The sequence below is a fragment of the Pseudopipra pipra genome, chromosome 30, assembly GCF_036250125.1.
Source record: "Pseudopipra pipra isolate bDixPip1 chromosome 30, bDixPip1.hap1, whole genome shotgun sequence".
Classification (NCBI taxonomy): Eukaryota; Metazoa; Chordata; class Aves; order Passeriformes; family Pipridae; genus Pseudopipra; species Pseudopipra pipra.
Genome location: NC_087578.1, coordinates 909,608 through 923,993, shown reverse-complemented (window position 1 = coordinate 923,993; position 14,386 = coordinate 909,608). Strand labels below are relative to the sequence as shown.

Below are 14,386 nucleotides of genomic sequence, written 5' to 3'. Positions count from 1 at the left end.
AGATGGGTGTGATGGCACCCAGGACATGGAGATGGGTGTGATGGCACCCAGGGCATGGAGATGGGTGTGATGGCACCCAGGGCATGGAGATGGGTGTGGTGGCACCCAGGGCACAGAGATGGGTGTGATGGCACCCAGGGCATGGAGATGGGTGTGATGGCACCCAGGGCACAGAGATGGGTGTGATGGCACCCAGGGCACAGAGATGGGTGTGGTGGCACCCAGGGCATGGAGATGGGTGTGATGGCACCCAGGGCATGGACATGGGTGTGGTGGCACCCAGGGCACAGAGCTGGGTGTGATGGCACCCAGGACATGGAACAGGGTGTGATGGCACCCAGGGCATGGAGATGGGTGTGATGGCACCCAGGGCACAGAGACGGGTGTGATGCCACCCAGGGCACAGAGATGGGTGTGATGGCACCCAGGGCGCACAGAGATGGGTGTGGTGGCACCCAGGGCATGGAGATGGGTGTGATGGCACCCAGGGCATGGAGATGGGTGTGATGGCACCCAGGGCATGGAGATGGGTGTGGTGGCACCCAGGGCACAGAGATGGGTGTGATGGCACCCAGGGCATGGAGATGGGTGTGATGGCACCCAGGGCACAGAGATGGGTGTGATGGCACCCAGGGCACAGAGATGGGTGTGGTGGCACCCAGGGCATGGAGATGGGTGTGATGGCACCCAGGGCATGGACATGGGTGTGGTGGCACCCAGGGCACAGAGCTGGGTGTGATGGCACCCAGGACATGGAACAGGGTGTGATGGCACCCAGGGCATGGAGATGGGTGTGATGGCACCCAGGGCACAGAGACGGGTGTGATGCCACCCAGGGCACAGAGATGGGTGTGATGGCACCCAGGGCGCACAGAGATGGGTGTGGTGGCACCCAGGGCATGGAGATGGGTGTGATGGCACCCAGGGCATGGAGATGGGTGTGATGGCACCCAGGGCATGGAGATGGGTGTGGTGGCACCCAGGACATGGAACAGGGTGTGATGGCACCCAGGGCATGGAGATGGGTGTGGTGGCACCCAGGGCATGGAGATGGGTGTGGTGGCACCCAGGGCACAGAGATGGGTGTGATGGCACCCAGGAGATGGGTGTGATGGCACCCAGGACATGGAACAGGGTGTGGTGGCACCCAGGGCACAGAGATGGGTGTGGTGGCACCCAGGGCATGGAGATGGGTGTGGTGGCACCCAGGGCACAGAGATGGGTGTGATGGCACCCAGGAGATGGGTGTGATGGCACCCAGGAGATGGGTGTGGTGGCACCCAGGGCATGGAGATGGGTGTGATGGCACCCAGGAGATGGGTGTGATGGCACCCAGGGCACAGAGATGGATGTGGTGGCATCCGGGGCACAGAGATGGGTGTGATGGCACCCAGGGCGCACAGAGATGGGTGTGGTGGCACCCAGGACACGAAGCTGGGTCCAGGTGTGATGGATCACCCCCCAAAGGCATCCCAGGCTGGCCCTGGCCTCGCTGCCCGTGCTGCACCCCGGGGACAGGGTGGGACTGGCCTGAGCCCCCCGGGGCAGCCCAGGAGCAGCAGCAGGGCCCGGTGGCACCAGCACCAGCTGCAGGGCTGGGCTGACCGAGGACCTGCTCCCTCCTGGGGTCTGAGGAGATGCTGCTCCTGGAGCACACCCCCCTCCAGCACTCGGTGCCCACGTGGGGCAGGGCTGGGGTGATTTTTGGGACCATGTGTGGTGACCTGTGGTGACCTCCCCACCCTGGCACATGGAGCTGTCACCTCCCAGCCTGGTGACCCCCCTCCCTGGCACTGGGGTCACCTCCCAGCCTGGTGACCCCCCTGCCCCGGCACTGGGGTCACCTCCCAGCCTGGTGACCCCCCTCCCTGGCACTGCTGTCACTCCCAGCCTGGTGACCTGTGGTGACCCCCCTCCCTGGCACACGGAGCTGTCACCTCCCAGCCTGGTGACCCCCCTGCCCCGGCACTGGGGTCACCCCCCAGCCTGGTGACCCCCCTACCTGGCACCGCTGTCACCCCCCAGTATGATGACCCCCCTCCCTGGCACTGCTGTCACTCCCAGCCTGGTGACCTGTGGTGACCTGCCCACCCTGGCACACGGAGCTGTCACCTCCCAGCCTGGTGACCCCCCTGCCCCGGCCCTGGGGTCACCTCCCAGCCCGGTGACCCCCCTCCCTGGCACTGCTGTCACTCCCAGCCTGGTGACCCCCCTCCCCAGCACTGCTGTCACTCCCAGCCTGGTGACCTGTGGTGACCCCCTCCCTGGCACACGGAGCTGTCACCTCCCAGCCTGGTGACCCCCCTACCCCGGCCCTGGGGTCACCTCCCAGCCTGGTGACCCCCTCCCTGGCACTGCTGTCACTCCCAGCCTGGTGACCCCCCTCCCTGGCACTGGGGTCACCTCCCAGCCTGGTGACCCCCCTCCCTGGCACTGCTGTCACCTCCCAGCCTGGTGACCCCCCTCCCCGGCACTGCTGTCACCTCCCAGTGTGATGACCCCCCTCCCTGGCACTGGGGTCACCCCCCAGCCTGGTGACCTGTGGTGACCCCCCTCCCTGGCACTGGGGTCACCCCCCAGCCCGGTGACCCCCCTCCCCGGCACCGCTGCCACCCCCCAGCCCCTCCGAAGCCCCCACCTGTTGTTGAGCAGGGCCAGCAGCTCCCCGGCGTGGTACAGGTCGTTCTTGGTGACGCGGCTGAAGCGGAACTCGTTGAGGTTGCAGAAGGTGACGGCGGGGAAGGTGAGCCTGCTGGCCGCCACCTCGTCCAGCTTGGTGACGTGGGGGTACAGGAAGTAGTACTGGATGCGGTTGGTGCAGACCAGGGCCAGCAGGGCCAGCGAGCCCAGGAAACACAGCGCCCAGACCACGCGCTTGAGCGAGAGCCGCTCGTAGGAGAAGATGTGCGAGAGCCCGTGCAGGGTGGAGCTGCTGGCGAAGGCCTGGATGCTCACCGGGTGCCCGCTGTCCACCTCCTCCTCGTCCACTTTCAGGTCCATCGTGGGCCGTGCCGGCGCCCCGGGGTGGCCACTCTGCCGGCAAAGGGAGCCCCGCGGGCGCTCGGTGGGCTCGTGGGGGGTGTGGGTGCCCAGGGTACCCCCCTCTCCCCGGGCAGGGGGCAGCCCCCCGGGTGGGGTAGAGGGTTTGTGGTGCCCTGCTCTGCCCCCCGAGCCCCCCTACACACACACACACATCCGTGGGGATGTATTTATCTGGATGCCTTCCCTCCCCTCCCACCTCCTCCCTCCCCATCCCACGGCAGGACCGGGGCCGCTGCCGCCCCTCCAGCCCCCACCTCAGCCCCCCCTCCCTTCCCACCTGCCCTCCCTCCCCCCTTTCTCCATCCCCCCCGCTCCCCCTCCGCCTCCCTCCCTCCCTCCCCCCCGAACGTCGCATCCGCGAAGGGATGAAGGGATGGGAGGAATCGGGGCTCGCAAACCTGGAACCGGGGCCGGAGCTCTGGGCTCGCTGCGCTGCCGCCGCGGTGTGGGGAGGGAGCCGGGGGGGATGGAGAGGGGCTGGGGGGGATGGAGAGGGGCTGGGGGGGATGGAGAGGGGCTGGGGGGGATGGAGAGCTGGGGCTGGGGGGGATGGAGAGCTGGGGGTGAGGGAGAGCTGGGGGTGATGGAGAGCCGGGGCTGGGGGTGATGGAGAGCCGGGGCTGGGGGGGGATGGAGAGCTGGGGGGGATGGAGCCGGGATTGGAGGGGATGGAGAGCTGGGGGGGATGGAGCCGGGATTGGAGGGGATGGAGAGCTGGGGGGGATGGAGCCGGGGCTGGGGGGGATGGAGCGGGGGCTGGGGGGGATGGAGAGCTGGGGGGGATGGAGCCGGGGCTGGGGGGGATGGAGCCGGGGCTGGGGGGGATGGAGAGCTGGGGGGGATGGAGCCGGGATTGGAGGGGATGGAGAGCTGGGGGGGATGGAGAGGGGCTGGGGGGGGATGGAGCGGGGGCTGGGGGGGATGGAGCCTCTCGCCGCCGCCGCCGCCGGGGAAAAAATAAAACCGGGAGCGGGAGAAGAAGGTGCGGGCACGGAGGGTGCCGAGGCACCGAGCCCGGCAGCGGCGGGTGAACCGGAAAAGAAGCGCGGGGAGGGGTGATGGAAGGGGGGGGGGGAATAAAAATAGCCCCGGCGGTACCTTCTCGGTGCAAGCGGGGGAGCGGGGGATGCGCCGGGGCCTCGCTCAGCACCGCGCGGGGGGACCGCGGGCGACCATCGCCGGAGAGCAGCAGGAGGAGGAGGAGGAGGAGGAGGAGGAGGAGGAGGAGGAGGAGGCTGCCGGGTGCGAGGAGAGGAGAGCAGGAGGAGGAGGAGGAGGAGGAGGAGGGAGGCGAGCGGGAGGCTGCTTCCCTGCCAAACACATGGATGCCTCCCCCCCCCGCGGCTATCTGGGAGCTGGCGATTTCTTCAGATGCATAATCCGCATGAAGTCATTGTCTGTGCGCGCCCGCGGCGCCCGAGGCCGCCCGGAGGTGCCGCAGGGCCGGTGGGCAGCGAGGAGGAGGAGGAGGGGGAGGAAGGAGGAGGAGGAGGAGGAGGAGGAGGAGGAGGAGGGAGAGGCGCAGGAGCGGGGCGCTGTTGGTGCTGCTGCCGTGTGCATGTGTGTGTGTGTGTGACATATGTGTGTGTGTGACATGCGTGTATGTGTGTGTGTGTGTGACATGTGTGTGTGTGACATGTGTGTGTGTGTGACATGTGTGTGCCTGTGTGTGTGTGACATGTGTGTGTGTGTGACATGTGTGTGTGTGTGACATGTGTGTATGTCTCTGTGTGTGTGACATATGTGTGTGTGTGTGACGTGTATGTGTGTCTGTGTGTCTGTGTCTGTGTGTGTGTGACACATGTATGCGTGTGTGTGCATGTGTGACATGTGTGTGTATGTGTGTGTGCGTGTGTGTGTCTGTGTGTGTGTGACATATGTGTGTGTCTGCCTGTGCCACTCCCACCCCCCAGCACTGCCGGGGATGCTCCGGAGCCCCCTCAGACCCCCCCCAGACGGCCCCTGACCCATCTTTTCCCCCCCCAGACGGCCCCTGCCCCGTCTCTCCCCCCCCCACGGCCCCTGCCCCGTCTCTCCCCCCCCCCCGGCCCCTGCCCCATCTCCCCCCCCCCCCCACGGCCCCTGCCCCGTCTCTCCCCTGCCCCGTCTCTCCCCTGCCCCGTCTCTCCTGCCCTCCGGGCTCCCCCCGTGCTGGCCCCGGCCCCGGGGCACGGCCCTGGGCACCCTCGGGTGGGTCCTTTTTTTGGGGGGGTGGATGGGGGGGCACCTTCCAGCCCTTTCTGGGCACCTCTTTGGGGTGGCCACGGGGGCACTGATCGGGGTGGCCATGGGGGCACTGCTAGGGGTGGCCATGGGGGCACGCGGTGCCTCGCCATGGTCCCTGTCACGACCCTTGTCACGACAGGTCCAGCCCCTCCCGGAGGCTCCGGGCTCCTGCCCCTCTCCCGGGATCCACATTCCGCTGTCCCCGGGTTCTGGGTGCTCTGCTCCTCCCCGGGGCGGGCAGGACCTGCTGCCCCTTTCCCGGGATCCACATTCCATTGTCCCCGGGTTCTGGGTGCTCTGCTCCTCCCCGGGGCGGGCAGGACCTGCTGCCCCTTTCCCGGGATCCACATTCCGCTGTCCCCGGGTTCTGGGCGCTCTGCTCCTCCCCGGGGCGGAGGTTTCGCGGCACTGCCCGGCTCCTCTGCCCAATGCCAGCACCTCTCCCCCCTCCCGCCGCCCCCCGTGAGTGCCCCGGGGCCGCGGTGCCCTCCTCGCCCGGCCCCAAACCCCGGCGCAGCCCCCCCGGCAGCGCCCGCCCCCCGCCCCCGGTGGGGTGGCCGCGGTCAGATGGAAAGGGATGTTTCCAAAGGGATGTCTCCACGTCCTTCACCGTGTCGGGAAGGGACAGCCAGACCCCAGGGGGGTCACGACGAGCTGTGGCCCTGCCCGGAGGCGCCTTCCCAGCGCTCTGTCCCCGCCTGAACCGCGGCCGGCGGGAGCACGGGCACTTCGGGGCAGTTTGGGACGCGGCACGTGTGCCCTGTCCCCAAATCCCCGCGGCTCGGGCACACTCGGTTGGGTCCTTTCCTGGAGCATCCTCTCCTCTGCCCGAGCAGGAACCCGGGGTTTTGCAGTGGGATATCCTGGGGGGGACAGAGATGGGAAATGGGGACAACCCCCTGAGCCAGCGCCCCCCTGAGCCAGTGCCCCCCTGAGCCAGTGCCCCCCTCGCCCCCAGGGCACAGGGACGACCCTGCCCTGGGTGTTTGGAGACGTGGCAGAGAGTGGAATGAGCATTTCCAGTCGGCACCAGCTCTGCCTGTGCCTTCCCACCCCGGAGCTGTCCCTCCCTGAGCCCGGAGAGGGACGAGCTGCCGGGATAAGGGATAAGGACATTTAGAAAGGGGCTGTTCCCCCCCTCCTTCTCCTCCTCTCCCAGCTGAGGAGTCTCTCTCTGCGGTGGTTTTATTGACAGGGAATCCACGCCGGGCTGGGCTCAGGCAGGGCTGGGGTTTCAGGCCCGCCTGGATGTTCTTGATTTCCTTGATTTCCAGCGCTCTTCCCCCCCCGGGGAAGGGGCTCTCCCGCACCCCTGAGCCACCCGGGATGGGGAACATTATTCCCGGGGGTCTCAGGGAGCTGTAGGGGTCCCAAAATGCCGGGATTCTTTCCCACAGGTGCCAGGGAGGAGGCGGGAGGGGCCGGAGGAAACTTCCCCTGGTCAGGGAGAAAATCGGAGGCTGGGGACCGGCAGCATTTCCGCGGTGTTTTTTGGGGGAAACCACGTGAGGGGTTGTGTTAATTCCCGCCGGGAGAGGCGTCGGAACCGGCCGAGGGCTCCGAGGTGACAATCAACGAGGTGACAATTAGCTCCGGGTGATAATTGGGGACAGCGGGGGCACCGAAGGGGGGGTGACCGAGGGGTGGGTCGGGCCCCCGGTGATGGATGTGGGGTTTGTGGCCGTGGGTGAATCCTCCTGCACAAAGTGGGTGCTCCCAGCGCGGGTTCAGCAGCCGGGGCTCCCCTCGGGTCCAATTAGCGCGAAAAGGTAATTAAGGGAAGGTGCTGCAGCGCCGGGGCTCCCGGCGGGCCCCGGCAGACAGGCAGGCACCCGGGGGAGCCCTGGGAACGCCTCTGGAGCTCGGCCCAGGGGAAAACCCGAGCCCTGGGGCTCCTTTCTCACCTTCCCAGCAGCGTTTTGTCCCCGCTCCACCACCCGAGTTACCAAAACCAGCTCCCGTCCCGATTCCGGGAAGAGCATCCCCAGGGCAAGGGCGGGGTCGCGAGGATTGGGCGAGAGATGCTTTTCCCTGCTTTTTTGGGATCTTTCCCTGCTTTTTTGGGATCGTGCCCTGCTGTTGTTCCCTCCGCGGAGGCAGCCCCGGTTTGCAAATCGCTGCTTTATCTGCCCCCGCCGCTGTCCAAAAGGCGATTTAATTCAGGAAGGCGATTTAATTCAGGAAGGCGATTTAATTCGGGATGGTGATTTAATTCAGGATGGTGATTTAATTCAGGATGGGCCGTCAAGCCCTGAGGGTGCTGGAGGTGCTTTGGCACCGCTGTCCCGTCCCGGGGCACCGGGAGGGGACTGGCCCTGCCATCCGGGGCTGGATTTGTGTATTTAAGGCCGGGTATTTAATTAAGAGGTCGCCAGGGCGGCACATGGCAAAGCTGGGTGTGCCACGCTCACCCCGCGCTGCGAACCCGGCCCGGCTCTCACCCCAAATGTTGAGGTTTCCCAGCCCCCTCTGCCCCCCCACCGGGACCAAAAATTCCAAGGGAGAGGGGGCGAAAAATTCCATCCCCACCCCAACCTGGGGCTGAGTGTGAAATGTCTTCACAGCCCAGCTCCGCTAATGGGTTGCAAATTGCTTCCATCAGCTCGGGCGTTCCAGATTGCTCGGCTGAAACCGCGTCCAGGAGCCCTTTTTGGGGCCAAATAACTTCCCAGCTCGGGGAAACAACCATCAGCCTCATTAGCAGCAGTAAATTGTATTCAAATGAGGCGCCGCGGGGCCTTGTTTGGACTTTTTACAAGAGCCTTTTTCTCTCGCTGGTGGCACCGGGGGGTGTTTCATCCCCACGGAATCGTTTAGGTGGGAAAAGAGCTCGGAGATCATCGGGTCCAGCTGCTCTGCCAGCGCTGACACTGAGCTGGGGGGGAGTGTGGATCAGCTGGAGGGCAGGAGGGCTCTGCAGGGGGACCTGGAGAGGTTGGAGAGTTGGGTGATTCCAAGGGGATGAGGTTCAACCAGGCCAAGGGCCGGGTCCACAACAACCCCCTGGGGCCAGAGGGGCTGGAGAGCAGCCAGGCAGGAAGGGAGCTGGGATTTGGGGGGGGCAGAGGGGCTGGAGAGCAGCCAGGCAGGAAGGGAGCTGGGATTTGGGGGGACAGAGGGGCTGGAGAGCAGGCAGGCAGGAAGGGAGCTGGGATTTGGGATGGACAGGGAGCTGAACAGGAGCCAGAGTGTGCCCAGGTGGCCAAGAGGACCAATGGATCCTGGCCTGGCTCAGGAACAGGGTGGCCAACAGGGCCAGGGAAGGGATTTTTTCCTGGTGAGGCCACCCCTGGAGTGCTGTGTCCAGTTCTGGGCCCTCAGCTCAGGAAGGACATGGAGGGGCTGGAGCAGGGCCAGAGGAGAGCAACGAGGCTGGGGAAGGGACTGGAGCACAAGTGCTGGGAGGAGAGGCTGAGGGAGCTGGGGGGGCTCAGCCTGGAGAGGAGGAGGCTCAGGGGAGACCTCCTCACTCTCTGCAACTCCCTGACAGGAGGGGGGAGCCGGGGGGGTTGGTCTCTTTTCCCATCAGCAAGACAAGAGGGCTGGGTCTGCAGCTGTGCCAGGGGAGGGTTAGGTTGGATATCAGGAAGAATTTCTTTGCAGAGAGGGGTGCTCAGCCATTGGAATGGGCTGCCCAGGGAGGGGGTGGATTCTCCATCCCTGGAGGTGTTTAAGGACAGACTGGATGTGGCATCAGTGCCACGGGCTGGGAACCACGGCGGGGTTGGATCAAGGGTTGGGCTGGATGATCTCAGAGGTCCCTTCCAACCCGGCTGATTCCGGGATTCTCTGAAACCACCTAAACCCCAAGGACCCCTCACGGGCAGCTCGGTGACCCCGGGGGGGGTCTCTAAACCCAGCCCAGCCCGAGTTGTGCTCGCAGCCAGCCCGGCTGCAGGGTCGAACCGCAGCCCCCGGAGCTGCTTAGGGCGGGATTCCCCCCGGGGGTTCATCCCGAGATCAAACCCGGCAGTTTTGGGGTTCATCCCGAGGTCAAACCCCGCAGTTTTGGGGTTCATCCCGAGATCAAACCCGGCAGTTTTGGGGTTCATCCCGAGATCAAACCCCGCAGTTTCGCTGCCCGGGGTCCCTCCCCGATCGCTGCCGGGCTGTGCCGCGCTCGCTCCCGCTTTGGCCCCCCCGGAGCAGCCGGTCCATCCAACCCTGAGTCATCCCCGGCAGGTTTCAGTCCTGAGGGGCAGCAGTTGGGATCATCGAAGGGCCTCCTGCGTGCCCAAAGCCCGGCGGCGCTGGCGGGGAGGGCGAGGACACCCCGCGGAGGAGGTTCCCCTCTCCCTCCCCTCTCCCTCCCTCCCCGCATTTCAGGGGGTGTTTTTTTGAACCTTTCCGAGGTTCCCCTCTCCCTCTCTCCCTCCCTGCATTTCGGGGGCTGTTTTTTGAACCTTTCCAAGGTTCCCCTCTCCCTCTCTCCCTCCCCCCTCCCTTCCTCCCTGCATTTCGGGGGGTGATTTTGAACCTTTCCGAGGTTCCCCTCTCCCTCCCTCCCCTCTTCTCTCCCTCCCTCCCCCTCCACTCTCCCCTCCCCCTCTCCCCCTCCCTGAACTTCGGGATGTGTTTTTTGAACCTTTCCGAGGTTCCCCTCTCCCTCCCTCCCTCCCCTCTCCCCTCCCTGCATTTCGGGGGCTGTTTTTTGAACCTTTCCGAGGTTCCCCTCTCCCTCCCTGCATTTCAGGGGCTGTTTTTTGAACCTTTCCGAGGTTCCCCTCTCCCTCCCCCTCTCCCTCTCTCCCTCCCCGCATTTCAGGGGCTGTTTTTTTTTAACCTTTTCCTGCCCCCCTCCCTCTCTCAGGTGACCGCGCTGCCGCTGCTGCCCCCTCCCCGTGTGTGCTATTTCTGCCCGGATTAAACCACGTCCCGCCGGAATCTCCCCTGGGCAGACCTTTATTAAAAGGACAAGCTGTTCGGGGAGCCGCTAATAAAGCCGTGAAAGCTTTTACAAACCGGGAGTTTGAAGGCACCGATATCGTTGTGCTCTGCGTGGGTGAGAAATTAGACAAGAGTTCCTCGGTGCTGATGGGTTTGGGGTTGGTTTTTTTTTTTCCCTTCCCCCCCTTATTCCTCTTTCTCGACAATTATCTTTTATTTTGATATCTTTCTGTTTAAACCCGGGGAGGAAAGGAGGGAGGTTGAAGTGGGGGGACCTGGGGATGGGATGGGGAAGGTGGGTCGGGCTCTCCCGGGGTTTTGGCAGGAGAAACAGTCCTGGAGAGCCAGGAGAGGAATTCCCAGGGGGGTGGATCCCGTGGGATCCTCTCCAGCAGCTGTGTCCGTGTTGGACCAACCCCTGGGGCCGGAGAGTTGGGAATTCCCCCTCCTGGCTGCTCCTCACCCTCGGATCTGGGGCTCCCCTCACCTGCTTTGGGGCTGAGGGGTCTCTCACAGCCCCTTCAGGGGTGTTCCTGCCCTTTTTCCACCCCGGAATCTCGTGATCTTGCATTTTCCGGGGTTGTGGACGGAAGAAGCCGAGGGTGGATGGATGGAAAAACCCTGTGGAGAGTCACCAGGGTGGGCGTGGGGCTTCATTAGCCGGAGCAATTAGCAGGAGGAGCTGCAAACCCAGTGGCTCCTCGAGTCATTTCCCCCCCATCCTGTCACCCAGGGCCCGGAAAAAGCCTCTCCCAGGACACAAAACCCCGGGAATGCTCCCCTGGGCTGTTGGGGCTGCTCAGGTCGGAAGGCAGAGCCCAAACCAACCCATCCCAGGGGATGCAGGGCCAGGCAGGGCTCGCTGTGGCTGCCAGGGCACTGCCCAGGGCTGGCCCTCCTGGCTCCTGGTTCTCTCCCCGCTCCAAAATCCATCTTGGAAGCTGCTCTGGAGCTCTGATTTCCACCTTGGAAGCTGCTCTGGAGCTCTGATTTCCACCTTGGAAGCTGCTCTGGAGCTCTGATTTCCCTCTTGGAAGCTGCTTGGAGTGGAAAGGCCCCTCTGGGCCGTGCTGGTGCTCCCACAGGGGTGTCCCAAAGGGGTTTTGCAGCAGCCCCAGGCCACGGGCAGGTACCAGCACTGCAGGTGTGTGCTCAGGTGAGATCCTGGGATGTGCCAAGCCTGGCACAGGACACCGGGAATGCCCGGCCCCTCCCCGGGTGTGGCTCCAGCCCATCCCACCCCATCCCTCTGCCACCCCCGTGTCCTTTGTCGCCTCCCGGCTCCGATTTCCCTTCATTCCCTCTGACATCGATCCCAACGAAACTCATCCCGTTACGGGAACGCCGGGAGGGGAATCGGATCCCCCCGAGCCGGGAGATGCCGGGTCAGGCCGGACACGGCCCCGGGCCATGCGGGGCAGGGCTGGAGGAGCCACCGGGCGCGTCCCGGGCGCTCCGGAGGCTGCGGGAGCCGAAGGGTTAAAGCCCCGGTGGGAGCGGGAGCCTCTCCATCCATCCATCCCCCCCCCGGAAAAGCTGGCAAACAAATTCCAGCGATGTTGTTGGGAGCCTCTCCATCCATCCATCCCCCCCGGTGGGAGCGGGAGCCCCTCCATCCATCCATCCCCCCCGGAAAAAGCTGGCAAACAAATTCCAGCGATGTTGTTGGGAGCCTCTCCATCCATCCATCCCCCCCGGTGGGAGCGGGAGCCCCTCCATCCATCCATCCCCCCCGGAAAAAGCTGGCAAACAAATTCCAGCGATGTTGTTGCAACTACCGGCGTGTCTTTGCAGCACAGGGAGGAGGAGGAGGAGGAGGAGGAGGAGGAGGAGGAGGAGGAGGAGGAGGAGGAGGAGGAGGAGAGGCAGAGCTCGAAAGGCTGCGGAGACAAAGGCGGTGCCGCGGGTGGGCGCTGGGGGGGACCCGCCGAGCTCCCCCCGAGCTCCAGATTCGCTGCCGCGGCCCCGCTGGAATAACCTGGGGAGGATTTATGGGGCCGAAAAGGGGGTGGGAGGGGGGGGAGGCTGCCTGGAAAAGGGCCGCGGGCCGGGAATTGCTGCGCTGGAATTGCTGCGCTGCTGCTGCTGCTGCTCCTCCCCGGGGCCCGCGGGCCCTTCCCCGGGAGGGAGGGATGTGGCACAGGGAGGGATGTGGATGTGGCACAGGGAGGGATGTGGCACAGGGGGGGATGTGGCACAAGGATGTGGCACAGGGAGGGATGTGGCACAGGGGGGGATGTGGCACAGAGATGGATGTGGCACAGGGGGGGATGTGGCACAGGGAGGGATGTGGCACAGGGAGGGATGTGGCACAGGGATGTGGCACAGGGATGTGGCACAGGGAGGGATGTGGCACAGGGAGGGATGTGGCACAGGGAGGGATGTGGCACAGGGATGTGGCACAGGGATGTGGCACAGGGAGGGAGGGATGTGGCACAGGGAGGGATGTGGCACAGGGATGTGGCACAGGGAGGGATGGATGTGGCACAGGGATGTGGCACAGGGAGGGATGTGGCACAGGGATGTGGCACAGGGATGTGGCACAGGGAGGGAGGGATGTGGCACAGGGAGGGATGTGGCACAGGGAGGGATGTGGATGTGGCACAGGGAGGGATGTGGATGTGGCACAGGGATGTGGCACAGGGAGGGAGGGATGTGGCACAGGGAGGGATGTGGCACAGGGAGGGATGTGGATGTGGCACAGGGAGGGATGTGGATGTGGCACAGGGATGTGGCACAGGGAGGGATGGATGTGGCACAGGGAGGGATGGATGTGGCACAGGGAGGGATGTGGATGTGGCACAGGGAGGGATGTGGCACAGGGGGGATGTGGCACAGGGAGGGATGGATGTGGCACAGGGAGGGATGTGGCACAGGGATGTGGCACAGGGAGGGAGGGATGTGGCACAGGGAGGGATGTGGCACAGGGAGGGATGTGGCACAGGGAGGGATGTGGCACAGGGGGGGATGTGGATGTGGCACAGGGAGGGATGTGGCACAGGGAGGGATGTGGCACAGAGATGGATGTGGCACAGGGAGGGATGTGGCACTCGCTGCTCCAGGCACAGGGAGGGATGTGGATGTGGCACAGGGAGGGATGTGGCACAGGGAGGGATGTGGATGTGGCACAGGGAGGGATGTGGCACAGGGATGTGGCACAGGGAGGGATGGATGTGGCACAGGGAGGGATGTGGCACAGGGATGTGGCACAGGGAGGGAGGGATGTGGCACAGAGATGGATGTGGCACAGGGAGGGATGTGGCACAGGGAGGGATGTGGATGTGGCACAGGGAGGGATGGATGTGGCACAGGGAGGGATGTGGCACAGGGATGGATGTGGCACAGGGATGTGGCACAGGGAGGGAGGGATGTGGCACAGAGATGGATGTGGCACAGGGAGGGATGTGGCACTCGCTGCTCCAGGCACAGGGAGGGATGTGGATGTGGCACAGGGAGGGATGTGGCACAGGGAGGGATGTGGATGTGGCACAGGGAGGGATGTGGCACAGGGAGGGATGTGGCATAGAGAGGGATGTGGATGTGGCACAGGGAGGGATGGATGTGGCACAGGGATGTGGCACAGGGATGGATGTGGCACAGGGATGTGGCACAGGGATGGATGTGGCACAGGGATGGATGTGGCACAGGGAGGGATGTGGCACAGGGATGGATGTGGCACAGGGATATGGCACAGGGATGGATGTGGCACAGGGAGGGATGTGGCACAGGGAGGGATGTGGCACAGGGAGGGATGTGGATGTGGCACAGGGAGGGATGTGGCCCTCGCTGCTCCAGGCAGGGAGAGCAGCAGCACATCCTCCCTCCTCCTCCCTCCCAGCAGCTCCCGACCCGCGGCGGGGCCAGCAGCACCTCCCCCGTGCTCTTGTTTGCTCTTAATTACCTCGAAGAGAAATCAGAGAGATGCAAAACCCCCCTAAAACCCCCCCCTGAAGCCGAGCCGGGTCCGGGGGGCTGGTGGGTTGGCAGAGTTTGGGGGGAGTTGGGCAGCCCGGCCCCACAGCCCGGCCCCACAGCCCGGCCCCACAGCCCTCGTTGGGGGGCTGCTGCTGCCCCTGTCGCTGTCCCCCGCGGGCAGAAACGTCCCTTTTCTCCCCCAGGAGGGGGTTTGTCCCCTCCCTCTCAGCCGGGCCCGCGCGAGGAGCAGATGGAGCCCGTCCCGGAGGTGCCACCTCAGCGAAAGCAGAGCTAAGAACGGAGTTAATTTTAATTT

General features: G+C 65.0%; 2 protein-coding genes and 1 long non-coding RNA gene across 4 annotated transcripts in view; 1 reads left to right on the top strand and 2 right to left on the bottom strand.

The window, feature by feature from the left end:
* ASIC1 (acid sensing ion channel subunit 1) overlaps positions 1–4,559 on the bottom strand; it is a 34,073-nt gene extending 29,514 nt beyond the window's left edge. Inside the window, exons 1-2 of one of the 2 annotated variants that reach the window (XM_064638904.1) lie at positions 4,141–4,559; positions 2,639–3,033 (exon numbers count right to left, since the gene is read on the bottom strand). In XM_064638904.1, the coding sequence (XP_064494974.1) occupies positions 2,639–3,000 (362 nt within the window). In that variant the 5' untranslated portion in view covers positions 3,001–3,033; positions 4,141–4,559. Of the gene's footprint in view, positions 1–2,638; positions 3,034–3,440; positions 3,461–4,140 lie in introns of those variants that run through there. The other variant, XM_064638905.1, reaches the window with a different exon arrangement.
* A 4,857-nt stretch (positions 4,560–9,416) lies between these two features.
* Positions 9,417–10,230, top strand: LOC135404238 (uncharacterized). Its single transcript, XR_010425603.1, has 2 exons — positions 9,417–9,552; positions 9,863–10,230. It is a non-coding gene; the product is annotated as an uncharacterized LOC135404238 (long non-coding RNA).
* Positions 10,231–11,878: 1,648 nt separating this feature from the next.
* LOC135404235 (uncharacterized) lies at positions 11,879–12,898 on the bottom strand (the record flags this gene model as incomplete). Its single annotated transcript, XM_064638902.1, has 1 exon — positions 11,879–12,898. A coding segment is annotated over one exon (969 nt), but the record flags the coding sequence as incomplete, so codon positions are not given.
* Positions 12,899–14,386: the final 1,488 nt, after the last annotated feature.